Raw genomic sequence first — 26283 nt, 5'->3', positions numbered from 1 at the left:
GTTCCCCCCAAAACTGGTGGAAATATGGTGCCATCCTGTTGATGGAAAAGCCTTAAAAAATATATATATATATATATATGTAAGAGGATTTCTGGCTACTTTAATTTATAGGATTAAAAAAAAAATAGCCATTGACATGAAGTTGGAAATTTTAATTTCTGTGATGAAAAACAACCCAATCTTTCTCCTTTAGCACCTTTTATTTACGATCCTCAACTCCTGATGACGAGCGGTCAAACTGTCCAATCGCGCTAAAGATCAGTATTTCTTGGCCAATGGTTTTCTTCCTTGGGCGGGTTTTGTTGACTGATTCTTCATCACATCCGTCCATGGCCTGACTTGTTGGTCAAGCACCATGGAGTTCCTTTTAGGAAATCCTTACAGTACGCCAGTGGGGCATTGCATTGGTATGTAGTTGTGTAGTTCTATAAAATCCGAGAGTGTGTTTTAAATAAACTGATACGTCTGAAAAGGTGAATGCTACGTCATTATTCGACCTAGCAGTCTGCTAGCAGCATGCTAACATTCCCGAGTTAGTTAGCCCGCTAGCTCATCACTAAATTAAGGTTACATTTTTCGAAAATGTGCTAGTTTTACCTTATGGCTTATTTATTTATTCATTCATCCGTTTTTGCCTTTGGCGTTGTTTAGGTTAACGCAAAAACGTTCGTGATTACAGTTGGGTTGCATTTTAAAAGACGGCTTACATTAGCCGATTTAGCTAAACAAGTCATTGTCATTATTGGAAGCAGCTGTTGATAAGTTTATAATTTCCAGAAAGAGCCACTGATGGCTCCCTACAAAGTGAAGACTGGACCCTCAACATGGAAATATGTGACATCATCAATGAGACAGAGGATGGGTGAGTATTGTACCCAGCAAAATTAATTTGGTTTCTGCTTTCCTAGTTTTTTGGCGCTGTTTACATGGAGTTTTGCTGCTCCTCTTCCTGAAGAAAGTCATCCAACTGGATTTATACAAAGCCTCATTTCTTATCTCACAATATTCTTGCACTGTGTGTTTAAGCCAGTGTGTGAAGTCCAAGAGTTGTTTGATTTAGTCACTTGTAAACTGAGTCTGGCCTGGCACACAGTACATCAGCATCTATAAAAAGAGGTGTGACTCTGCTGTTTGTCCTGCATTTCTATGCTGAATGCTCAGAAGCTGCCATTATCTGCTTGTTGCCATCAAAAAGTTTTTAGAAGTTAATTATTACCCAACAATGTAAGGTGGTCAGCCCTGTGATTTTGACAGAGCAGGTAGTCATTAACTATCGGCAGTATTTCTCAAACTTTTCACACCAATGACCGCTTAACCAATTTAAAAAAAAAAAAAAAATTGCAGACCACCTAACTCCCCAAATAATAATAACAAAGGCCTGCTTACCAGTCAAACAGCATATCACAACAATATATTGCCATCTATTAGACTTCAGAGCTGTTAAACAGTTTGAGAAACACTTTTCATTTAGAAAATATTAATTTAAAATGTGGTATTTTAGCAATATTTGGGGTGTCATGAATCAGAAAAGCTATGCGGTTTGGCTGAGATATGGCTTTTAAGCCATGGATCGTTTAATTTTTCAGATTAGGAACAAAAAAAACCTGTGACAAATACTTAGGTTTCTATTTTTAAAAATAACTTAAGAAATCAAGAAACTTTTGCCAGTGATCCTGAATAAAAACAAGATGTCCATTCTTTTGCATAATAATACTTCATTGCAAACTGTGTCAGTCAATTAAAAATAGCCTTTGACAAAGTCATGAAAAGTGGTGGTGGTGCAGAACTGACCTGAGTTTGTAACTTCAAATTAAAAAAAAAAAGTGTACATTGTCTGGTGAGAGGGGAACAATAATAACTTTATTTATAACCCTTTCAATATACATACTTTTGTTCTGCCACCACTGAGCTGAATTCATTCAAATCAGTGAATCTGCTGAACAGACACTTAGTAAAAGTCGAAAAGACAGGGCTTATTAGGTTATTTTCTGTATCTGTGGACTTTCTGCCAGCTCTGCTGTGCACTCACTTTGATTGTCACTCTCTGTTCAGTGAGCTCAAGACTACAGAGAAGAGACGGTGGACACTTTTTCCTCAACTCCCATTTTTTTTGAGTTTCTTTTGGTTTTAGGATCCAGGTGTGTGCCGCGCCTGCTGTTTGTAGCGGAGTACCAGGCAGTTTTTAGCCCAGTTTTAACAGACTGCGTGGTGTTGCAGTGTGTTTCTTCCACTTACACTTTTAACTGCACCTGCATTGACTAAGGACAGTTTGTGCTCAACTCAACGCAGGGATGGCAGCCAAGTGGTGAGTGCGCTAGGTTTCAGTGTAGATGGTTCCCGGACATGCATGCTCAGCTGCAGTCCCTATGCCCACGGTATGATTTTACCATGACTGCATCAACATTAACGCAGTTATCACTTTGAAAACAACTTACCGTGACAGGGAATCACAGTTACAGTACCAGTCAAATGTTTGGACACACTTTCCCATTCAGTTGAATAGTCACCAAGTTCTGCATTCACGTGTAGTTTTTTTTTTTTTTTTTTTTTTGCATGAGGCCAGAGCGTTCGGCTTTTTATTTTCTGTTCGGTGCAGCCCCAGCTGAAAAGCTGCATCGCTCTCCGTCTGAGCAAAGGCATTCACCGCTGCAGGACTGTCAAGTTTCAGGATCACATCTATGAAAAGTGTGTGGAAAAACATGATTCAGAAAGATTTCATCCAGGCTTTATCCTTTAAAGAGCAGATGTGACAATGAAATCAGTCCAGAGTCATCTCTTGTTCAAATAAGACAATTATTACAGGTCTTATATTGTTAAAAAAAAGTGACATCATCCTAAGTGAATGGGAAGAGATACAATCCCATTCAAAAATTTTGAAAAAACAATTGTCAGATGATAGAAAAACTCTGCCTGATGCAGCTTTCTGCCTCACTGGATTAAAGCTACTGTGTGTAAATTTACATTTCCACTCTGTCTCATGGTATTAAATTGCCTGATCAGAGTTCTCCCCAGAAACAACTACTACTACTACTACTTACAGTAAGTGGTCCATAGCCTATGTCACTCCACGTATGTCAAATAGAGGGTGACACGGGAGTAGATTTTCACTCCTGTCCCATCCCACTCCCACAGGAAAAACTCCTGTCCCATCCCAATCCCGGGCCAGAGTATTAAAAAAAAATCCTATCCCATCCCACTCTTGGTAAAATGAGTCTCACTCTCATCCCACTCCCATTCAGAATGACTCCTGCTCCTGGACCCTCCCATTTATTTCCTTCTTTTAGTTTTTAGGCAATACACCAAATTTGATTTGATCTTCTCCCCATTTTTTAGATTGCTTTGTGTTCTGCAGTTTTATTTCAAAACATATGGCAACAGGAACAGTTCATCTGTGATAATATAGGGAAGCACTTATTGCCTTAATCCAAAAAAAAAAAAAAAAAAAACTTCATTAAAAGGCACAAAACATAAATAATGCATGGCCTGTGTTCTTATAGTTTTTCAATGGAGGACCAGCTGCTAAGTCCCTGTTTCTAGCTCTTTTGGAGGTCAGTTACAGCAAAAATAGTAAATAATATTATGAGTGAAGCATCGCACAGCGGCGCGAAGCTCACTCATGGTACAGCGCGTCCTAAATAGGGAAGTGCCAAAATTAAAATGCACGTTAAAACAGGAAATGTTCAAATGTCAAACACTTCCTGGATTGACAGACGACAGCCCATGGAATCTCGCGGAAACTCAGTGGCAAGCTTACACTCAAACAGGAAGTGCAGAATTCTCAGTCACAGTGAAACAGGAAATGTTGAACACTTCCTGGCATGGGTGGAGCTAGATCGGAGGCCGGGATTTTACTAGACTTCCCTGAAATCTGATTGGACATAGATGATTGAAATGTCACAGCACCACACGTCTGGTTGAAAGCCCTGCATTTTCAAATCAGTGAGTCACATTGACTGCTAGGTTCCTCCTGTCCAGTAGTTTGTGCTGTGTACATCGGAAAATTGAAATCCACCTTAGTAGAAGAAGAAAAGTGTTTGCTTCAGATTTGAACTGAACACGTTGTTTGAACTATGGACTTTGAATCACACCAAACTTATATTTGTGAGTAAACGACCATATTTTATGCCAGAAATGAGGTTGTTAAAAACAGCAGTGTCTCCTTTAATTTGGGTTGTCTTATATACACATGTTTAAGTTACTAGTCATTGGATCATACTCTGTTGGCTTATTAGTGCAGCAGATAACTGAAACAATCCTTCAAATGGTGATACAAGCATCAAAGTCAGCACAAATATAGCTAGAGCAAAATTAATGGAGCAACTTTAACTTTTGACCCCTGTACAAACTGAAACTGACTTTTGTCACCATTCTTGCTGCTTTTACCTCATAACTCCATAACATTCAGTCACAGATTGTCCAAGTTACACCTTTTTTGGAATCTTTATGATCAGGCAGATAATGTGTAGTTTTCTATATGATTGGAGCATCTTTTAATTTTGACTCCTGTGCTGTTGGCTTCTGGGCTGTGTGGTTCTGTAGACTTATTACAGTGTAGGCTTACTGAAGCAAAACTACAGAATGGCGGCACCTGTCCTTTGTTTTCTTTTTTTGGTTCCCGGTCCCGTCTGCTCCTGTTAATTTTATTTATTTTATTTTTTTTATCCAGTACCGTCGCAATCACGTGATAAATATTAAAGTTGACTCCCATCCCGTGACCCGTGGGATTTAAAAAAAAAAAAAAAAATGTCAGCCTCTAATGTCAAAGTATATGTGTGCCAAGTTTGGCTCAATCCCACGGTGCTGTTTGGACAGGAGATGGGCAGATGCACACATAGTTTGTCTCTTGGTATGTAGAAAATGACTTAATCTTGTTAATCAGAATATTGCTCTCCATGTATGTGTAGACAGTGACATACTGGCTGTTGAGCTTTTGTCTTTCAGCTAGCCTTCTATCAGTGCAGTGTATAATGCAATCTAAAGCCTTAACCTGTTGTGTTCTCATCCTGTTGGTTGTCCTCCAGTGTCTTCTCAGTCCACGTTAAAGCTGTGGGGATACAATCCTCTCTACTTATGTTTGTCTTTGTATGATTGCAGGCCCAAGGATGCCATTCGAGCAGTGAAGAAGAGGCTGAATGGCAACAGAAACTATAGAGAAGTTATGTTGGCTTTAACGGTGAGTTAAAATGAGGAAGAACAATAATTAAATGTACAAACAGTTGATATAAAAATACAGCTCATATGGCAAGAATTCACTTAAAGGTGTAGACTCTTTGGATTTTTCAGAACATTGACTAAAGTTACTTCATGTTGATATGTAGTTACTATAAAGTACCTTTAATTTCTGAGGTATATCACAAAATTACATTTAATTTTATTGTTGGTAAAGTGTTTATTTTCGGGGTAATCCACAATAAATATACTGATTTAGGTCTGAGATGTGAACATGGATGAAGCACTTGGGCACAGTTTGAAGTTGATGCTGCATTCAATAGAAACTGGGAATTCAGAATTTCTCATTTACATCTGTTAAAATATATTTAATAAGGCTATGAAGGCAAATCAAGAACACATAACTGCAGCTAATGTTACAGTTGAAAATCGACAGTGTGTGTGTGGGGGGGGGGGGCGGGGGGTGTCTAATCTCTGATGAACAAATATCTAGCAAAATTTAAATTTTACCAAATTTTATCTGGAGCTCTTTCTGGTGGGATCACTGGTGGCCTATTTTTATTAGCTATGTCCATCTGTGTGTTTCTGTTTTCATTTTATGTAGATTTTCGCCACTTTCAGGCACAGTTTAAAGGTCTGTATAGCATTTCTTTGGTTCCATGATGCTAATACATAAGAGGTCTGTCCGTAAAGTATAGGTCCTTTTTATTTTTTTCAAACACTATATGGATTTCATTCATATGTTTTTACGTCAGACATGCTTGAACCCTCGTGCGCATGCGTGAGTTTTTCCACGCCTGTCGGTGACGTCATTCGCCTGTGAGCACTCCTTGTGGGAGGAGTCGTCCAGCCCCTCGTCGGAATTCCTTTGTCTGAGAAGTTGCTGAGAGACTGGCGCTTTGTTTGATCAAAATTTTTTCTAAACCTGTGAGACACATCGAAGTGGACATGGTTCGAAAAATTAAGCTGGTCTTCAGTGAAAATTTTAACAGCTGATGAGAGATTTTGAGGTGATACTGTCGCTTTAAGGACTTTTCACGGTGCGAGACGTCGCGCAGCGCTCTCAGGCGGCGTCATCAGCCTGTTTCAAGCTTAAAACCTCCACATTTCAGGCTCTATTGATCGAGGACGTCGTGAGAGAACAGAGAAGTTTCAGAAGAAGTCGGTTTCAGCATTTTATCCGGATATTCCACTGTTAAAGGAGATTTTTTTTAATGAAAGACGTGCGGGCGGATTGCAGCGTCGGCTCGCAGCCGCCGCGACGCTCCGCCACAGGAAAAACACCTCTGTTGGAAGCCTTGAGGACACGTTGGAACATCTCCAGCTGATAAACAATTTCTCATATACTCACTCCACTGAAAGCCATCAAAAGCCAACTGGATTTTACAAATGGTTATCAACACGGAGGTGTTTTTCCTGTGCCGCCGCGTCGGCTGCGTCCCGACGCGCGGACCCGTCCGCACGTCTTTCATTAAAAAAATCTCCTTTAACAGTGGAATATCCGGATAAAATGCTGAAACCGACTTCTTCTGAAACTTCTCTGTTCTCTCACGACGTCCTGGATCAATAGAGCCTGAAATGTGGAGGTTTTAAGCTTGAAACAGGCTGATGACGCTGCCTGAGAGCGCTGCACGACGTCTCGCACTGTGAAAAGTCCTTAAAGCGACAGAATCACCTCAAAATCTCTCATCAGCTGTTAAAATTTTCACTGAAAACCAGCTTAATTTTTCGAACCATGTCCACTTCGATGTGTCTCACAGGTTTAAAAAAAATTTTGATCAAACAAAGCGCCAGTCTGTCAGCAACTTCTCAGACAAAGGAATTCCGACGAGGGGCTGGACGACTCCTCCCACAAGGAGTGCTCACAGGCGAATGACGTCACCGACAGGCGTGGAAAAACTCAAGCATGCGCACGAGGGTGCAAGCATGTCTGACGTAAAAACATATGAATGAAATCCATATAGTTTTTGAAAAAAATAAAAAGGACCTATACTTTACGGACAGCCCTCGTATATAGTATAGTGGAGCCATTTGACCATTGATCGACATGCTGGGAAAGTTGTGGTCTTGTCACTGTATTTTAACTCTGGTGGGTTAAAATTCTAAATCGTTTCCAGAAAGGGCAAATGCTGATCGGTTTAGAGATATCAGATTGTAAAACCTTTATTTGAATAATATGGAGCAAAATTATATTGTTGCAGAAGAAAATCCTTTTTATTACTTAAATGGTAAAAAATCTAAAGGGACTGCTGCACCTTTAATGTTAGAACCAGAGGTGCAGATCTAATGGTGTTGTTTATCCTCATAATATTGTATGATCAGTAAAAAAAAAAAAAATCACCCAAACACATGTTCTTCACATGCCAGTCAAAACTAATAACTTATTTAAGTATGAGAATTTAATTTAAATGCTTTCCAGATGTCTGTTTTTACACCTTTCTTTTGCTCGTCTGTTCATCAGGTTTTGGAGACGTGCGTGAAAAATTGTGGTCACCGTTTTCACGCTCTGGTCACTAGCAGGGACTTTGTCGATGGTGTGCTTGTTAAAATCATCTCTCCTAAAAACAACCCCCCAACCATTGTTCAAGATAAAGTACTCGCTTTAATTCAGGTAAGAAAAAATATATGCATGTTTCGTACAGATTTTTAGTTGGTACATATCATAAAGCTTGTGACAGTCCCAAAGCAGCGTATTTTCTGGAAGAAGTGTTTGCTGTTGCTTGGTGTTGTAGAAGGTGAAGTGAGGTGAGCAGTGTTGGGCTCTGTTACAGTGTGTTTGGCTGTACAGCAGTCAGGGGGTCCTCTTTTTATCCTGAGGAAGAGTCTCAGGTAAAGTGCAGTGACTCAGTTCAGTTTATTTATATGGAGCCAAATCACAATCCGTCCTCAGAGCGCTTCACACCGGTGTGTGTGTGTGTGTGTGTGTGTGTGTGTGTGTGTGTGTGTGTGTGTGTGTGTGTGTGTGTGTGTGTGTGTGTGTGTGTACACACAGGGTTTCAGCGAGGCGCGTCTCTAGTTACGTGTCAAAGCTCAAGTGACTCTGCCGGGCTCATGTGGGCTGCTCTCATTACCTCCTGAGAAGCCATGAGACTGCTGTCGCAGTGTGGATCCAGCATCAGCCAAAAAGAAAGCATCTGATTGCTCTTTTTCTTATTAGACAAACAAGTTATTTGAGAAAGGGCAAGTGGGCCAAACGTAGTGGAAAACAAAATGTCCTGAACAGCACTATTGTTGACATTGGGAAGATGAATAATGATACTATGTTGGTGATGTGTAGCTCCAAAGCTGCCTTTCTGGTGAAACAGGTGATGTGGTTAACCCGAGTAAACCCCTTCCAAAGCTAGCTTGTGAACTTAATTATGCAGATGCTATCCAAGTAATATGGCTGTGTGAAACAGACTTGAAGTGTTAGTTTATGCACTTTGGAGTTTGTGAAAGTCAGTATTTGTAGATGATACACAGACTAAATAAAGTCTGATTTAGACATGGATAGTCTCTTCATACACAGAGCTTGTGCTGTGTTGGCTCTTCAAGCAAAAACATCAGAAGTTGTGAAAATATTAATAAATGGTTATTGGACTACATTTATATCGTTTTCCGTCTGCATCAGATGCTCAAAGCGCTTTACAAATTATGCCTCACATTCACCTTGATGTGAGGGTGCTGCCATGCAAGGCGCTCACTACACACCGCGAGCAACTTGGATTAAGGACCTTGCCCAAAGGCCCAGTCAGGCTGGGATTTGAACTGAGGATCCTCTGGTCTCAAGCCCAACAGGTGATGATCTAGTGGTTAAAGCGTTATTGTTACAGCATTTTTACAACCCCTGGCAAAAATTATGGAATCACCGGCCTCGGAGGATGTTCATTCAGTTGTTTAATTTTGTAGAAATAAAGCAGATCACAGACATGACACAAAACTAAAGTCATTTCAAATGGCAACTTTCTGGCTTTAAGAAACACTATAAGAAATCAGGAAAAAAAAATTGTGGCAGTCAGTAACGGTTACTTTTTTAGACCAAGCAGAAGGAAAAAAATATGGACTCACTCAATTCTGAGGAAAAAATTATGGAATTATGAAAAACAAAAGAACGCTTCAACACATCACTAGTATTTTGTTGCACCACCTCTGGCTTTTATAACAGCTTCCAGTCTCTGAGGCATGGACTTAATGAGTGACAAACAGTACTCTTCATCAGTCTGGCTCCAACTTTCTCTGATTGCTGTTGCCAGATCATTTTTGCAGGTTGGAGCCTTGTCATGGACCATTTTCTTCAACGTCCACCAAAGATTTTCAATTGGATTAAGATCCGGACTATTTGCAGGCCATGACATTGACCCTATGTATCTTTTTGCAAGGAATGTTTTCACAGTTTTGCTCTATGGCAAGATGCATTATCATCTTGAAAAATGATTTCATCATCCCCAAACATCCTTCCAATTGATGGATAAGAAAAGTGTCCAAAATATCAACGTAAACTTGTGCATTTATTGATGATGTAATGATAGCCATCTCCCCCAGTGCCTTTACCTGACATGTAGCCCCATATCATCAATGACTGTGGAAATGTTCATGTTCTCTTCAGGCAGTCATCTTTATAAATCTCACCAAACAAAAGTTCCAGCATCATCACCTTGCCCAATGCAGATTCGAGATTCATCACTGAATATGACTTTCATCCAGTCATCCACAGTCCACGATTGCTTTTCCTTAGCCCATTGTAACCTTGTTTTTTCTGTTTAGGTGTTAATGATGGCTTTCGTTTAGCTTTTCTGTATGTAAATCCCATTTCCTTTAGGCGGTTTCTTACAGTTCGGTCACAGACGTTGACTCCAGTTTCCTCCCATTTGTTCCTCATTTGTTTTGTTGTGCATTTTCGATTTTTGAGACATATTGCTTTAAGTTTTCTGTCTTGACGCTTTGATGTCTTCCTTGGTCTACCAGTATGTTTGCCTTTAACAACCTTCCCATGTTGTTTGTATTTGGTCCAGAGTTTAGACACAGCTGACTGTGAACAACCAACATCTTTTGCAACATTGCGTGATGATTTACCCTCTTTTAAGAGTTTGATAATCCTCTCCTTTGTTTCAATTGACATCTCTCGTGTTGGAGCCATGATTCATGTCAGTCCACTTGGTGCAACAGCTCTCCAAGGTGTGTTTACTCCTTTTTAGATGCAGACTAATGATCAGATCTGATTTGATGCAGGTGTTAGTTTTGGGGATGAAAATTTACAGGGTGATTCCATAATTTTTTCCTCAGAATTGAGTGAGTCCATTTTTTTTTCCCCTCTGCTTGGTCTAAAAAAGTAACCGTTACTGACTGCCACAATTATTTTTCCTGATTTCTTATAGTGTTTCTTAAAGCCAGAAAGCTGCCATTTGAAATTACTTTAGTTTTGTGTCATGTCTGTGATCTGCTTTTTTTCTACAAAATTAAACAACTGAATGAACATCCTCCGAGGCCGGTGATTCCATAATTATTGCCAGCGGTTGTAGTACAACCAGCGGGAGCTCAATGATGTGTGATGCGAGTTTGGTGGCACTTCAAACCATAAATAATAATCCATAATTATTGCCAGGGGTTGTAATAACATTTCTTTGACAACTTTTAACAAGTTTTTTTTTTTGTTTTTTTTTTTAAGTGTGCAGTGTTGGTTGGTAAGGCACATTTTTAGCTGTAACCTCCTCACTGCTGAGAGAGAAGCTGATAATGTCTTGATTTGCTGAGTGAATGTAAACGTGACAAACAAGCACTACTGATCAAGAGAACAGATGTCTTACTGCTCACATTCTTTGCACTGTTTAGTGTGATAATCCTCCCATTGTGTGTGTTTTGTTTTTTTTTTTTTGTTTTGTTTTTTTGTTTGTTTTGTTTATTGACATCTGCAGGCCTGGGCTGATGCATTCAGGAGCAGTCCTGACCTTACAGGCGTGGTCCAAATTTATGAGGAGCTGAAGAGAAAAGGCACAGAGTTCCCTGTGTCAGATTTGGAGTCCCTATCACCTATACACACACCTCAGCGGGTGAGGGTATCAGCTTAATTAGATCCATGGTGTACTCATGAACTGTCATTAAATTTTCTGTAATCTCTCTGATGAATGCAGGCTGCATCTGCTCCAGAGGGTGACACCACCTTACATAAGTACAGCACCACTTCACACCCAGCACCACATGCTGTCCCACCAGCCTGCAACACCCCTCAGGTCCCCAGCATTCACACATCTGGATCAATCAATCCGACACCTGAACAGGTACGCTGTTACTGTCATGACCAGACATACTCGAGTCAGATGTGTACAATAAACAAACAGTTAATTGGAGTAAATTGGGCTCAGCGATTACAGGTACTCCAGGCTGGTGCATGCAGTTTGCTCTCTGGCCTTCAAACACAAAGGTCCCCATTTCAAGACCACATATTCCCCATTGCCCCAGTACATCTGGATTGGTGTCATGAAGTGCAAAGAAGGAAAGAACAAATGCTGAAACACTGCATTCATTATTTATTTTTTAGGCCTGGAAATTGTGAATCTGTTTTTTACTGTATTTTTCAAATTTCATTGCAATCCAGTGATTATTTTTTGAGTCATCCTGGTAAGAGACAAAAGCCAGTGAGAACATTAACTCGTTGGCAGCGGTAAAGGTAATAGCCTTTGCTTAGCCAAGTTGAGCTGTGGTTGCTGTTCTTGTCTCACACAGTCCAAAGAAGTGTTATACCAAGTAGTATAAAGGTTGTATTCCTTCTTTTTAATCAAGAGCATGTCTTTCAGTATGAGAGCATGAGTTATTCATTTTAGTCATTCTCTAAGACAAAGTATGTCTTTTTTTATTCATAGCTGCTTCTTGTATTATGCTGGTTGACATCTAGTTTGATGGTGCATTACTGCCACCTTCTGCTCTGGAGTGTGAATCACAGTACTTCATTCAGCATACAGGAGCAGCATGTCATGTTTGCTGACAGTGTGAGCTTGTGGCCATAGATGATGATGCAGTATTTTTTCATACATAAATAGGATGACTTCCCAGACTAGTTAAGCAAATATATTGTGCAGAAAATGCAGTTCTTTTTGAGTTCTCCTTTTTTTTTTTATTTGATATTGATCTGCGTGTTTATTTGGCACAAGTTTTAGGCCACATGACCTTCCTGATGCAACTCCACATTACATGGAGAATGGGCACAGGTGGAACCTTTTGGTTTGGGAGAAAGTGCACTGACCATGTGGCCACCACACCACCCATGAAACTGTGAATCTACCATGTTCTGTTAATGTACCTTCAATGTTTTTTCTGCAAAAGGTCTGTTACCTTGTGCATCAGTGTTACAGTGTGCATCACTTCGGTTTCTTTCAGGTTTCTCGGCTGCGCAGTGAGTTGGACGTTGTGCGTGGGAACGCGAAGGTGATGTCAGAAATGTTGACTGAGATGGTTCCAGGTCAAGAGGATGCTTCAGATTACGAGTTACTGCAGGTAAGGAAATAGTGATTACACACAAACAATGACAGAGTAACAAAACAGTTTGATAAAATGAGACTACTATCCATCTACTATCCAGGAGCTCAATAGGACTTGCAGAGCCATGCAGCAAAGGGTAGTGGAGCTTATCTCCTGCATTTCCAATGAGGCGGTGACTGAGGAGCTGCTGCACGTCAATGACGACCTTAATAACATATTCTTGCGCTATGAAAGGTTGGCGAACACTGGACGTCCTGCTCACAGTTACCCTTGCATTCATGTATATGTCCCCAGATTAGGTCAACTAAATGGTTTTTATATTGATTTGTTTTTCCCTCCCTCATTCTTTGCCTCAGGTATGAGCGGTTTAGATCTGGGAGGTCTTCAGCACCAAGTGTCAACAATGGGGTGAGTGATGTTGTTACCTCAGGTATCAAAACGATCATCATAACTTTGTTGCATTTCCTGAAACATCTCTGTAAATGTAATCAAAGCTGCAGAACCACTTCACTGTTGCATCTTCCATGTCATAGCCCCAGCCCCACCTTCTTCTTCTGCATATTTTCCCATTGTTTAAGTCCACCTTTTATAAGGGAAGTGTGGACTAGCATGTACTGGTTTCCTGAGTGCTGTTATTTAATTACCAGTAATTTGCCTGAAATACACATCTTATTAATTGGAAAGCCAACATGGATATCACTTAGGTGTGTGTGTGTGTGTGTGTGTGCGCGCCTCCACAGTTTCAAACTGGACACACATATGAATTTGACCAATATGATGCAGTTTTTAAAAGTACATTTTAACTTTGTTCTTCAATTGTTGTTGTTTTTTTTTCTCAAAACAAAATTAAGATAATTATATTTACAGACACAGTTGTTGAACATGTTATTAACTTAATATATTCTGTTGTTCAGTGACAGTTTTGTCTCTAAAAAGCATTTATTTCTTTGGGAAAATGTTATCAGGTAAACAATTAATAAATGGTCAATCAATACATTTAAATGATTGTGGCCCAGTGTAAGCATAGTTATCATTCATGGTTCCTTTCTTAATGAAAATATTTATTTATTCATTCATTCCTAGTTCTCTTAAGTTGAATCAAGAAGGATTAGGGTTAGCTTGAGGGGTGTACATTATGTGCTAGCATCGGTTTACTTGGTTCATGCCTGGTTCATTCCAGCTTTCTCTTTTAAACTGACTCCTGTATGAATTGGCCATATAATAGTGACCATTTATTTATGAAACTAAACTCCAAATTCAAAATGGTCACCATAGATGGAATCTCTGTAGTTATTGTTGGCTTTTCATTTAATCAGGCGTGGTGCGTCTTCCACAGTTATCATGCCATTGTGTTGTGTTCCTGCACAGGCATGCTAATGGTATTCACTGTCCTCCTTTCTGTTCTTTTCTGTTCTTATGTTTCTGTGGCTAGCTGACACAGGCAAGTATAAAAATATTGTCAACCTCCCTAAGACATGAGTAGCACCCCAGATCAACACTTAAAACATGGCTAAATAATATGGGCCCTCCCTCCACCAATATGTATCACCCCATATGGCATGTTTTGACGATGCAGCTGCTGTGATTCATCACAGCAGATTGTTGGCAGTTGAGACTGGTAACATTGTACGTTATAAAAGGGGTGTATCTACAAGACAACATAATGACTCAGTTCTTGGATTCACAAATTTACTGTCAAGGCTGCATTGCTGCAATGCTGTTTCTGTACTATGATGAATTCTAAAACCTGACTGAAACTCTTCAAATAGACCATTCCTCTGCAGGTGATCAGTTAGCTGTTTTACAACTACCCTCTCAAGAATCTTTGAGAGAAAAGGAAGGTTGGAGATTGGCCTATAATTAGCTAAGATAGCTGGGTCAAGTGATGGCTTTTTAAGTAATGGTTTAATTACTGCCACCTTAAAGGCCTGTGGTACATAACTATAGACTAAGACTATATGCTATAGACTTAGACTGCTGGGGGGTTCCCATGATGCACTGAGTGTTTCTTTCTCTTTTTGCTCTGTATGCACCACTCTGCATTTAATCATTAGTGATTGATCTCTGCTCCCCTCCACAGCATGTCTTTTTCCTGGTTCTCTCCCTCAGCCCCAACCAGTCCCAGCAGAAGACTGCCCCTCCCTGAGCCTGGTTCTGCTGGAGGTTTCTTCCTGTTAAAAGGGAGTTTTTCCTTCCCACTGTCGCCAAGTTCTTGCTCACAGGGGGTCGTTTTGACCGTTGGGATTTTTACGTAATTATTGTATGGCCTTGCCTTACAATATAAAGCGCCTTGGGGCAACTGTTTGTTGTGATTTGGCGCTATATAAATAAAATTGATTGATTGATAAATGTGCACAAATTACTGTAAAGCAGAAAAAAGTTGCTTTGTAATGCCATCAAACCACAGCTAAACAAACTGAGTCAAAATCTGCGGAAAGACATAATAGAAAGGGGATAAAACTGGTGGATGCCAGGGACATTGACAGAGAAGCAGGCACCATGGGATTGGATGTTGTGTGAGATCCAGGTGAGCTGCTCTCTGCTTCTTTCTAAGGACATGTCACACGTTACTTAATATGCCGGTTAGCAACACAACATCAAAGTAGTCATAAATGTAAGTATCTGTGCACATTAGTGCTCACTGATGTATTTTATTGCTAATTGGTGACCGGGAACCAAAGCATTTTGAACCATAATCATATTAAGCATATGAATCATATTAAGCAATTGTGTTGAAATAGTTGTTTCGAAGCATTTGATACAATAAATATGGCGACATCTGCTGGCCAATCTTTAACATAGCACTTGCATGGAACAATGAAATGGTCAGGCACTGTTATGTATGTTTAATAATAAAGGTTCTATGTGCATCTTGAAATTTTTGGCTATATTTTCCTTTTAAAGACATTAACAATATACTTGTGTTATAATGTCATTGTGCCATTATAAAAATACTGTCTGTAATAGAGATATAAATTGAGAAATGCTTGTGCAACTAGGGACTGTTATGACCATAGTTGTTCAAAATGAAGGGGATTTGGGGGCTTCAAAGGTTTGTAATGTAAAAACAATATAATTTCAGCAGTGTTGGGCTGAAATTCTGTTCCTCTTCAGTTTTGGAGAAGACTCACATGGCACAGAAGTTGCTGCATATGAAGATAGATTTTGTCCTTGCAAAGAGTTGGATAAAACTGCCTCCATCCTCCCTATTTCTCCTTGCAAATTAAATGCAGAAAATGTTTCTGGGGAGCATTAGCATGGCTAAAACCCTTCAGGAGGTCTAAAGGGTGGGGGGAGGGGGGCTTCGTCTCCTGACATGGCCCTTTTGATCCCCGTCCATTTTAAGCATTTTTTTTTTATTTGCCTCTCACATGCCTGTATGCTTTATTGTCCTTCATGCTTTCATTATTATATTTTTTATTATTATTTTTTTTTAATGGGTTTCATACATTTGAAAATGATAGAGGTGCTGTATGCTGTTTCAGGCCTTTTTACAAAATTATTTCTTTCACTTTCTTTCAAGACACAACTGTTAAATGTTTCTCTGTGCTTCTATGTAAATGTGGTGAGATCTGCTCTTTATCTAATCACTTCTTCACCAGGTGCTGAACGAGGCTACAGAAGACAACCTCATAGACCTTGGACCAGGGTCACCCGCAGTGGTCAGCAATACGCCCAACGCAGCCCCAACAACCCTGCCCTCTACCTTTGCTGTTCCCACAGCACAACCCGCCTCTCCGAGCTCCTTGTCATCCCGACTTGCTGGTCTCGGTATGCGACCCCAGGCTCAAATCAAGAAATGAATAAATAAGAAAAGACTTCATTATGATTCATTTAACTATTAACCCTGCATCATGTTTCACAGTCTATCACAAGTACTTGAGAAAAGTGCATTACTTTTTTAATTTATTCAGCATGATAGTGATTATTACACCATAAAGGTCTGAGTCGCCTTCTGGCAAAATATCTTGAAATACACACTCGTGCTTGTTACAGGCATTTGATTTTAAACAATGCAGGACGTCAGCACTGCCAGCGGATTTCTCAACTTTATTTGTTATCCCCAGACGTCTATGCAGAAAATCACATTTCAATATCTGATGTAGTTCCTGAGATATGGTCATTGATGTGTTTTAGACAATGACCTCTGGTTTGACCTATGACCTGTGGTGCAGGAGGATGGCTCATCAACTTAGAAAATTATTCTTTGTGTTGGGGAGATGTTGCTCCAGGCAGACTTGGCCATTATAGTATATTATAGTAGCCTCTCTTTCTCTCGCCGGCGAGGTTGATTAATGATTTGACCGTCGTCATGCTGTAGATTATATAATGCAGCGTGTTTGTTCCTGCAGATATGGGCGCAGACAGCGTGAGCAGCACTTTAAGCTCACTGTCCAGCTCTAAGCCGCCTCCGGCACAGGATGACTTTGATGTGTTTGCTCAAACCAGGACTGGAGTTCTGTCTGAAACAAACAAAAGGTAAAGGATGAAGAAGATACACACACATCTCTTTCAGCACTGTATTACTTTTACAGCCTGATCTGTATATTTATGTTCATTCTTATGAGACAAAACAACACGACACAAAAAATAGAAATAATACATTTTGCTTTGGTTTACATCCACATTATGCTTTAGATACACAGCAGAAGACAGAGCCCATGATCAGCCGCCAGCAGGACAGGTGAGTCTCGTGTGTGTGTGTGTGTGCGCACGCAGGGTTCTCCCGAGACAATGGAATAATGGCACTGCGCTGTTATACTGTGGCACCATGTTGCAATGTTTTTTGATTAGATTCTTCAACCTGCGTCAAAGCTCAGGGTTCTTGCTAACGTTATAACAGCGTAACAGCCCGTTACACTGCTGCCTGAAAAAATTACGCTGCAATTGGGCCGTTATATTGTTTTTGAGTGTGTAATGGGAAAATTATCACTTCTTTATATTGATTGTGTGATCAGCATCAAGTCCATGATTTATTTTTCAACCTCCGTAAAAGCCATTTAAAGATGTCAGTTGTGACTCACCTTTCCGCTGATTCGCTCAACAGGACTCTTCTCTATTGTTGTGGGCAGAAGCTAGAATTGTCCATCATTTCACACCGGAGTTTGTATTCGTTCGTCATTAATGTGCCTTTTATGTGGGGCAGCCCACGACGCAATTTTCTGGCTTGGTCTGGACCATGAGTTCACCGGTTCGTGAACTGAAGTTACTGTCCCTCATGTAAAGGAAAATATCCTCCGCTCCGTGTGTGTGTGTGTTGTGGGATTTGCTGCGGCTCTCTGCCGAGTCAAGTTGATCATTCCAGAATGAATAACTAAAGAGCAAATCTACATTTTAAATCAAATGACAACTATTTCCAAACGTCGTAATACAGCCAACAAACTACAACCGACCAAAAACTGTTTTCCCCAAAATGAGACGCCCTTCTTTCTTTATGAATTACATTGATGTTGACGTGCAGCCGGCTGCGAGATCCCAACCCCAGGGACTGTCAGAAAATTACCATTAAAAACCAAACCATAAAAGGAAGCGCTTTAATTAAAAAAAAAAAAAAAAAAAAAAAAAAAAAAAAAAGAGGGGAAAAAAAAAAACTCAATGGCATCACATTTATGGTTTGAAGTGCCACCAAACTCGCATCACACATCATTGAGCTCCCGCTGGTTGTACTACAACCCCTGGCAAAAATTATGGAATCACCGGCCTCGGAGGATGTTCATTCAGTTGTTTAATTTTGTAGAAAAAAAGCAGATCACAGACATGACACAAAACTAAAGTCATTTCAAATGGCAACTTTCTGGCTTTAAGAAACACTATAAGAAATCAGGAGAAAAAATGGTGGCATTCAGTAACGGTTACTTTTTTAGACCAAGCAGAGGGGGAAAAAATATGGAATCACTCAGTTCTGAGGAAAAAAATTATGGAATCATGAAAAACAAAAGAACGCTCCAACACATCACTAGTATTTTGTTGCACCACCTCTGGCTTTTATAACAGCTTGCAGTCTCTGAGGCATGGACTTAATGAGTGACAAACAGTACTCTTCATCAATCTGGCTCCAACTTTCTCTGATTGCTGTTGCCAGATCAGCTTTGCAGGTTGGAGCCTTGTCATGGACCATTTTCTTCAACGTCCACCAAAGATTTTCAATTGGATTAAGATCCGGACTATTTGCAGGCCATGACATTGACCCTATGTGTCTTTTTGCAAGGAATGTTTTCACAGTTTTTGCTCTATGGCAAGATGCATTATCATCTTGAAAAATGATTTCATCATCCCCAAACATCCTTTCAATTGATGGATAAGAAAAGTGTCCAAAATATCAACCTAAACTTGTGCATTTATTGATGATGTAATGACAGCCATCTCCCCAGTGCCTTTATCTGACATGCAGCCCCATATCATCAATGACTGTCGAAATTTACATGTTCTCTTCAGGCAGTCATCTTTATAAATCTCATTGGAACGGCACCAAACAAAAGTTCCAGCATCATCACCTTGCCCAATGCAGATTCGAGATTCATCACTGAATATGACTTTCATCCACAGTCCACGATTGCTTTTCCTTAGCCCATTGTAACCTTGTTTTTTTCTGTTTAGGTGTTAATGATGGCTTTCGTTTAGCTTTTCTGTATGTAAATCCCATTTCCTTTAGGCAGTTTCTTACAGTTCGGTCACAGACGTTGACTCCAGTTTCCTCCCATTCGTTCCTCATTTGTTGTGCATTTTCGATTTTTGAGACATATTGCTTTAAGTTTTCTGTCTTGACGCTTTGATGTCTTCCTTGGTCTACCAGTATGTTTGCCTTTAACAACCTTCCCATGTTGTTTGTATTTGGTCCAGAGTTTAGCCACAGCTGACTGTGAACAACCAACATCTTTTGCAACATTGCATGATTTACCCTCTTTTAAGAGTTTGATAATCCTCTCCTTTGTTTCAATTGACATCTCTCGTGTTGGAGCCATGATTCATGTCAGTCCACTTGGTGCAACAGCTCTCCAAGGTGTGATCACTCCTTTTTAGATGCAGACTAACGAGCAGATCTGATTTGATGCAGGTGTTAGTTTTGGGGATGAAAATTTACAGGGTGATTCCATAATTTTTTCCTCAGAATTGAGTGATTCCATATTTCTTTCCTCTGCTTGGTCTAAAAAAATAACCGTTACTGACTGCCACAATCTTTTTTTCTTGATTTCTTATAGTGTTTCTTAAAGCCAGAAAGTTGCCATTTGAAATGACTTTAGTTTTGTGTGATGTCTGTGATCTGCTTTTTTTTCTACAAAATTAAACAACTGGATGAACATCCTCCGAGGCCGGTGATTCCATAATTATTGCCAGGGGTTGTACAGTACTTAGATGGGAAAAACGTACTATTATATAATTTCAGAGATTTTTTTTTTATTGTAATAAATACAAATAAAATCTTAACTTTTTATTTATTGCTTGTAATGTAACGTTGTACCAGTTTTGAAAATACAGCTGTATTTGAAGTTACAAGTTACACTCGGGATGAAAAAGGGTGTGGTCATTTTTGGGCTGTTCGTCCCAGATAGAGATTTTGGCACATATCCCAAGTTGTTCATTGGGATCATTTTAGTCCAGAACAGTTGCGTTGTCCTCTCTTAAATGATGTGCATAGATGTCTAAGCTAAAACCTGTTCCAAATTAGCATCCACACTAGATCAACTGTTGGGACACGGGCAAAAAATGGGAGCAGCCAAAAGAAAGATGATGCTAAAGGGTGTCTATATTTATGCATTATATATGTACATGCTTTGATATTTTATAATATTCATATCAACCTTTAACTATGAATCCCACAGTGTAGGCTGCTGCCACCCGGTGGACCTTGAAAGTAGTGCAGGTTTGCTGTGAGGGGTCAATAAATAGGAACATCTTTGTATTTCAGTTTTGTAAGTGAATTTTAAATTACCCAAAATATTTGATTATTCTGAAATTGTAATTCAACCACGACATGGGTTTCAAATTCTGTTATTCTTTAGCTATCAGACCTAGTGTAACATAATAAATATATAAAGGAAAGTTGCTATTGGCTGTCCTAAAAGTCGCTAAATGACATCACTTAATTTGGATAATAGGTCGCATGCATTTTCATTATTTTATTTTTTTTAACCACAAAAATGTTGTTTTTCAGTTGTGTTTTTAAGTTGACACTGAAGTCATGTTTTCTGTTGTGTTTGGGGTGTAATATTTTCCATTTTGGCCACTTGACGGGGTTCGTGCTGCCCTCTAGTGTCTGGGAGGTCAGTCCTCTGTCATGGATGACATAGAGGAGTGGCTGCATACTGATGTGGTGAGCCATCTTTTTTTCTGCTTCTTTTTCCCCCCTCTGTTGTATGCCTTATTTTTCTTCTTTATATTTAATTTGTAAAGTTAAAAAATAACATTTCACTTACATTTATTTTATGTCATTCACAGTTTTAGGGGACAAAGATTTTTTTTATTTTATGACAGATTTGTGAAATGAGCACGAAGACTTGAATTTTGTTGCTCACGTAACTGGGGAAAATGTTTTAAATCACAGTAGAAGTGTTACAAATGCACTACTTGAAGATTTGTACAAACATACAGTGGACTAAAGAGTCCTTAGGTCCAAAAAAGTTGTATATTCAGTCATTTTACCAATTTGTTATATTTAGAACTTAAGCTGTTTATTTTTCATTATTAGTTTTACAGTCTTTCAACATCTCCAGTCTTAAAAGTGATAAAAATGTAATTTAAAAAAGGAGCGTTAAATAAGTTAAGTAAATCAAAGCTTTTTGAGGCGGATCCTGATCATTATTGTCTGGACCACAGATAATTTTTCCACAGAAAGTTTAAAATCTATCCATAACATTCTGAAACTTCATACCTACACACATAGGCAGTAGGATAAACTCTTGATATGTTTATGTATGTACAACCCCTGGCAATAATTATGGAATCACCGGCCTCGGAGGATGTTCATTCAGTTGTTTAATTTTGTAGAAAAAAAGCAGATCACAGACATGACACAAAACTAAAGTAATTTCAAATGGCAACTTTCTGGCTTTAAGAAACACTATAAGAAATCAGGAAAAAAAAAATTGGGGCAGTCAGTAACGGTTACTTTTTTAGACCAAGCAGAGGGAAAAAAATCTGGAATCACTTAATTCTGAGGAATAAATTATGGAATCACCCTGTAAATTTTCATCCCCAAAACTAACACCTGCATCAAATCAGATCTGCTCGTTAGTCTGCATCTAAAAAGGAGTGATCACAACTTGGAGAGCTGTTGCACCAAGTGGACTGACATGAATCATGGCTCCAACACGAGAGATGTCAATTGAAACAAAGGAGAGGATGATCAAACTCTTAAAAGAGGGTAAATCATCACGCAATGTTGCAAAAGATGTTGGTTGTTCACAGTCAGCTGTGTCTAAACTCTGGACCAAATAAAAACATGGGAAGGTTGTTAAAGGCAAACATACTGGTAGACCAAGGAAGACATCAAAGCGTCAAGACAGAAAACTTAAAGCAATATGTCTCAAAAATCGAAAATGCACAACAAATGAGGAACAAATGGGAGGAAACTGGAGTCAACGTCTATGACCAAACTGTAAGAAACCGCCTAAAGGAAATGGGATTTACATACAGAAAAGCTAAACAAAAGCCATCATTAACACCTAAACAGAAAAAACAAGGTTACAATGGGCTAAGGAAAAGTAATCATGGACTGTGGATGACTGGATGAAAGTCATATTCAGTGATGAATCTCGAATCTGCATTGGGCAAAGTGATGATGCTGGAACTTTTGTTTGGTGCCGTTCCAATGAGATTTATAAAGATGACTGCCTGAAGAGAACATGTAAATTTCCACAGTCATTGATGATATGGGGCTGCATGTCAGGTAAAGGCACTGGGGAGATGGCTGTCATTACATCATCAATAAATGCACAAGTTTACGTGGATATTTTGGACACTTTTCTTATCCCATCAATTGAAAGGATGTTTGGGGATGATGAAATCATTTTTCAAGATGATAATGCATCTTGCCATAGGAGCAAAAACTGTGAAAACATTCCTTGCAAAAAGACACATAGGGTCAATGTCATGGCCTGTAAATAGTCCGGATCTTAATCCAATTGAAAATCTTTGGTGGAAGTTGAAGAAAATGGTCCATGACAAGGCTCCAACCTGCAAAGCTGATCTGGCAACAGCAATCAGAGAAAGTTGGAGCCAGATTGATGAAGAGTACTGTTTGTCACTCATTAAGTCCATGCCTCAGAGACTGCAAGCTGTTATAAAAGCCAGAGGTGGTGCAACAAAATACTAGTGATGTGTTGGAGCGTTCTTTTGTTTTTCATGATTCCATAATTTTTTCCTCAGAATTGAGCGATTCCATATTTTTTTCCCTCTGCTTGGTCTAAAAAAGTAACCGTTACTGACTGCCACAATTTTTTTTTTCCTTATTTCTTATAGTGTCTCTTAAAGCCAGGAAGTTGCCATTTGAAATGACTTTAGTTTTGTGTCATGTCTGTGATCTGCTTTTTTTTTTTCTACAAAATTTAAACAACTGAATGAACATCCTCCGAGGCCGGTGATTCCATAATTTTTGCCAGGGGTTGTATGTATGGAAATGCTGTGTTGCTGACTGATTCCTTGTCATGTCTGTAGGAGGCGCTGTTGTGATGGTTTTTGTTTCACCAGAGTTTTGCACTTTTGAAAATGTTTTGTTGTACTTTTATTTATTTGATCTTTGTTAGCAGTGGGCCACCCCCTCTGAATCTGGTCTGCTTGAGGTTTCTTCCTCAAAAAAAGCCAGACGGAGTGAAGCACTTTGGGACGATTTGTGTTGTGAATGGGCACTACATAAATAAATAAATAAATAGAATTTTAATTTTAGAGCAGTGGTTTTGTTTGTGGAGGGGCTTCTAAAGTTATTGTTGTGCTTCACTTTTAACAGAAAGGAGATGAAGCAGAAGAAGGTGTGACGAGTGAAGGTAGGATGTCTGTGGGTGGGTCTAGTTGTTGTTTTGCTGGATTGTTACCAGTTTTGAGTGTGGACCACCTTTTTCTTCTCACTCTCGCCCCTCCCTCCCATTCCTTTTCTTATCACAGAGTTTGACAAGTTTCTTGAGGAGCGCGCTAAAGCTGCTGAGCTCTGTACCTCCCTGCCGTCGCCCCCGGGTGCATCGCAGGGGACTCCTGGCCACAAAAAGCCAAACACTGCAGAGGACACGTTATTCGCTATGTAGACCTTCACCTTTGACCTGTTATCTCCAGCTGAGTAACATCACCTCGCGCAGAATGATTGATCATCCCATCCACGTCCGTTTAACATTAACACTATTCAGACAAGCTGCAAACAATTCCACGTGTTGGCCTCCTAAATTTGCTGCTAGACAGAAGAAGTAATCACATCAAGTGGCTGATTTTTGATTCGCTGTCAAACATTAGCTCTCGACTATGTGAAGACCAGCGTCGGATATAAAGTGAGGTCCTGTTATTCTGTCTTTTGCACATGTTGAGTTCGGTTCCTCAGCCTGTGTTTACAGGTTGCAGCTAATCCTCAGAATAATTTTCAACATGACTTTTATCCGTTTCTTTGCTCAAAGCACATGTCGGTTCTTAAGCGCCGTGTATCCATAAGGTCTTAAAAGTAATGGCACTTTGTTGTCCGTCTCAGTTGACTTGTAAATCTGTAAATGACAAATGTCACGTTTATTAGTTGCGTGTGTGAGATTTCTGAGTGAGCTGATGTTTCAGCTTCTCTGACGACAGGGATGTACCTCACCAAGGCAGGAAAAAAAAGCAACTAAACAAGCACTTAAAAAGGAGAATAAGATGAAAGGACGTTAGCTCGTGTGATTGGCGTAATTGCACATTGTTCCAACAGACTCTCTGTCTTCTTGTGTCGTGTTTTTCCTCTGACAGACTGAAACTGTCAGCTGTCACATTGGTAACAACAAAATTTAAAGTTTTTGCAGAGATTTTTATCAGACTAAAGCTGCTGTCTGACTTTTTACAAGAAGTCAGTTGTGAACAATATCGTTTTTCTTTGAGTAATTATCTTGATGCTGAAGCTTTTCTTTTTCTTTTCTTTTTTTTTTTTTTTTTTAACAAAGACATCACGGGGAGCGGGAGTTGGACCGACGCACACCATCAGACTTTTTTGTGAATTTCAGTTTTGAAGGCCAAACTGATGCTTTAAAAGTTTCACAGTCACTAAATTCTTTCGAAGTGCTGCATGTGGAGCATAATGAGAAGTCAGTGTAACACCACCACCAACAAAACAACAAAAAAGCTTGCATCTTGTTTTTGTGCCGCTTTCCTTTATTTCTTTGTGTTGACATCTTAAAAGGCCCGACCTTTCAGCGTGACATTTGTTTTCAGAATCCAGCCTGCCGCTGACGCCACACTACAAATGAGACATTTATGCTTGACGGTAATAAATGCAACATGTTACACAATCACAACAAGCGTGCACTTTTGACAGTCACGTTAACCTTATGACATGTACTGTAAATCAACTAGAGAATGAAGATTTAACTGATTATTGATTCAGTGTGGGACTATTTGAGCAGAAATATAGAAATAATTTATTCAACACTTTTTTTTTTTCCTTTAAATCATTATGTTAAATGACTTTTATTGTACAAAAAAGTAAAGTGGGGAAAAGAAATATGTTTTGGGACAGAAGGATTACTTGTTTCTTTCATGTTCTTGGATTTTGTTTCTGGAGTTCCTTTTTATACATAATCATTCCTGACTTGTAGCTTGTTTGTCATTGGTCCAGTTTGTTGCTTCGCTCAGTCCACGTAATTTGTAGCTGTAACAGATTATAGAAAATGCGTGGGTTTGTTTGTTTTTTTGGGGGGTTTTTTTGCCAAAAATTCTGTCGCTGTCATTTAATGGGCTGATTAGCACGTGACACACAAAAAAGTAAAACAGGTTCTGAAAGACACTTTGGACAAAATGTTGCACATTTTTAAAAGGGAAATTTTCTTTGAACTGTTATTAGTGTTAATCGTGCTGTCTTCAGCAGAAATGTTTAACAAAACTGAAGTCTCTAAATGTTTAGATTTATCAGCTTGAGCTCTGTTGGTAGTTTAAAACTTTATCAGTCATCACTGGGGGTGGGGGGGTTGTGTAGTAATCATCATTTTCTCTGTGCGTCACTGGACAAGTCTCCGACGTGCCTGTGCTCATCTCTCATTTCTTTGTGTTGTTAGATTTATGCATGAACTCTAATAAAACATTAGCGGTGTGTTCGACGTAGTCTGGATTCTGCTTCTACTTCCTGAGAGACGTGCACACTAGAGGACTTTTTAGGAGCGTGCCACATGCAACAGAATGCGTGTTTTGCTGACGTCACCTGCTGAGGCGTTTGGTGGGCATGAGAACCTGCACCCTCTCAGCTCGTTCTGGAACCAGCTTGAGTCCACTCGACTCTGATCTAGATGGCGGCAAATGTGGTGTGTCATTTCATTTGCCCCGCCCTCAGGACCTCCCCATTGATTGGCGGGAATTCCAAAACAGTCACTGGAGCGTTTTAGTGGATAATAATAAAAGTGTGTTAGCCAGAGAGTTCTGCCAGATTTGTTTTCTTTTTTAAAATGCGTTTCATTTATTTTCATTTTAAACCTTTCCTCTGTCTTCAGCTCTAGTATTTTTTTTTCTTCT

At 39.5% G+C, this 26283-nt stretch overlaps 1 protein-coding gene across 4 annotated transcripts; it reads left to right on the top strand.

The window, feature by feature from the left end:
* Positions 1-261: 261 nt before the first annotated feature.
* Positions 262-24678, top strand: tom1l2 (target of myb1 like 2 membrane trafficking protein). Of its 4 annotated transcripts, none has more exons than XM_034193581.1 (16): positions 262-407; positions 778-862; positions 5095-5173; positions 7631-7780; positions 11061-11195; positions 11277-11423; positions 12520-12636; positions 12722-12855; positions 12978-13029; positions 14054-14062; positions 16224-16392; positions 16974-17100; positions 17260-17305; positions 20873-20932; positions 23564-23600; positions 23719-24678. In XM_034193581.1, the coding sequence occupies exons 1-16, from the start codon at positions 356-358 to the stop codon at positions 23853-23855; spliced, it is 1536 nt and encodes a 511-aa protein (XP_034049472.1). In that variant the 5' UTR covers positions 262-355; the 3' UTR covers positions 23856-24678. The 4 variants fall into 4 exon arrangements, with proteins under 4 accessions (XP_034049472.1, XP_034049471.1, XP_034049474.1 ...); XM_034193580.1 differs by having other exon boundaries at positions 12978-13038; XM_034193583.1 differs by lacking the exon at positions 14054-14062.
* Positions 24679-26283: the final 1605 nt, after the last annotated feature.

This window comes from Thalassophryne amazonica, chromosome 18 (genome assembly GCF_902500255.1).
Source record: "Thalassophryne amazonica chromosome 18, fThaAma1.1, whole genome shotgun sequence".
Lineage (NCBI taxonomy): Eukaryota > Metazoa > Chordata > Actinopteri > Batrachoidiformes > Batrachoididae > Thalassophryne > Thalassophryne amazonica.
The sequence above is the reverse complement of the archived record's forward strand: the minus strand, read 5'-3'. Positions and strand labels throughout refer to the sequence as shown.

Bases quoted from the DNA above. Each gene is read 5' to 3' on its own strand.
- tom1l2 (XM_034193580.1), top strand. From the start codon at position 356: ATGGAGTTCCTTTTAGGAAATCCTTACAGTACGCCAGTGGGGCATTGC. The intron at 11,196-11,276 runs GTGAGGGTATCA...TGATGAATGCAG, and splicing joins CTATACACACACCTCAGCGG to GCTGCATCTGCTCCAGAGGG. The intron at 12,637-12,721 runs GTAAGGAAATAG...TCTACTATCCAG, and splicing joins CAGATTACGAGTTACTGCAG to GAGCTCAATAGGACTTGCAG.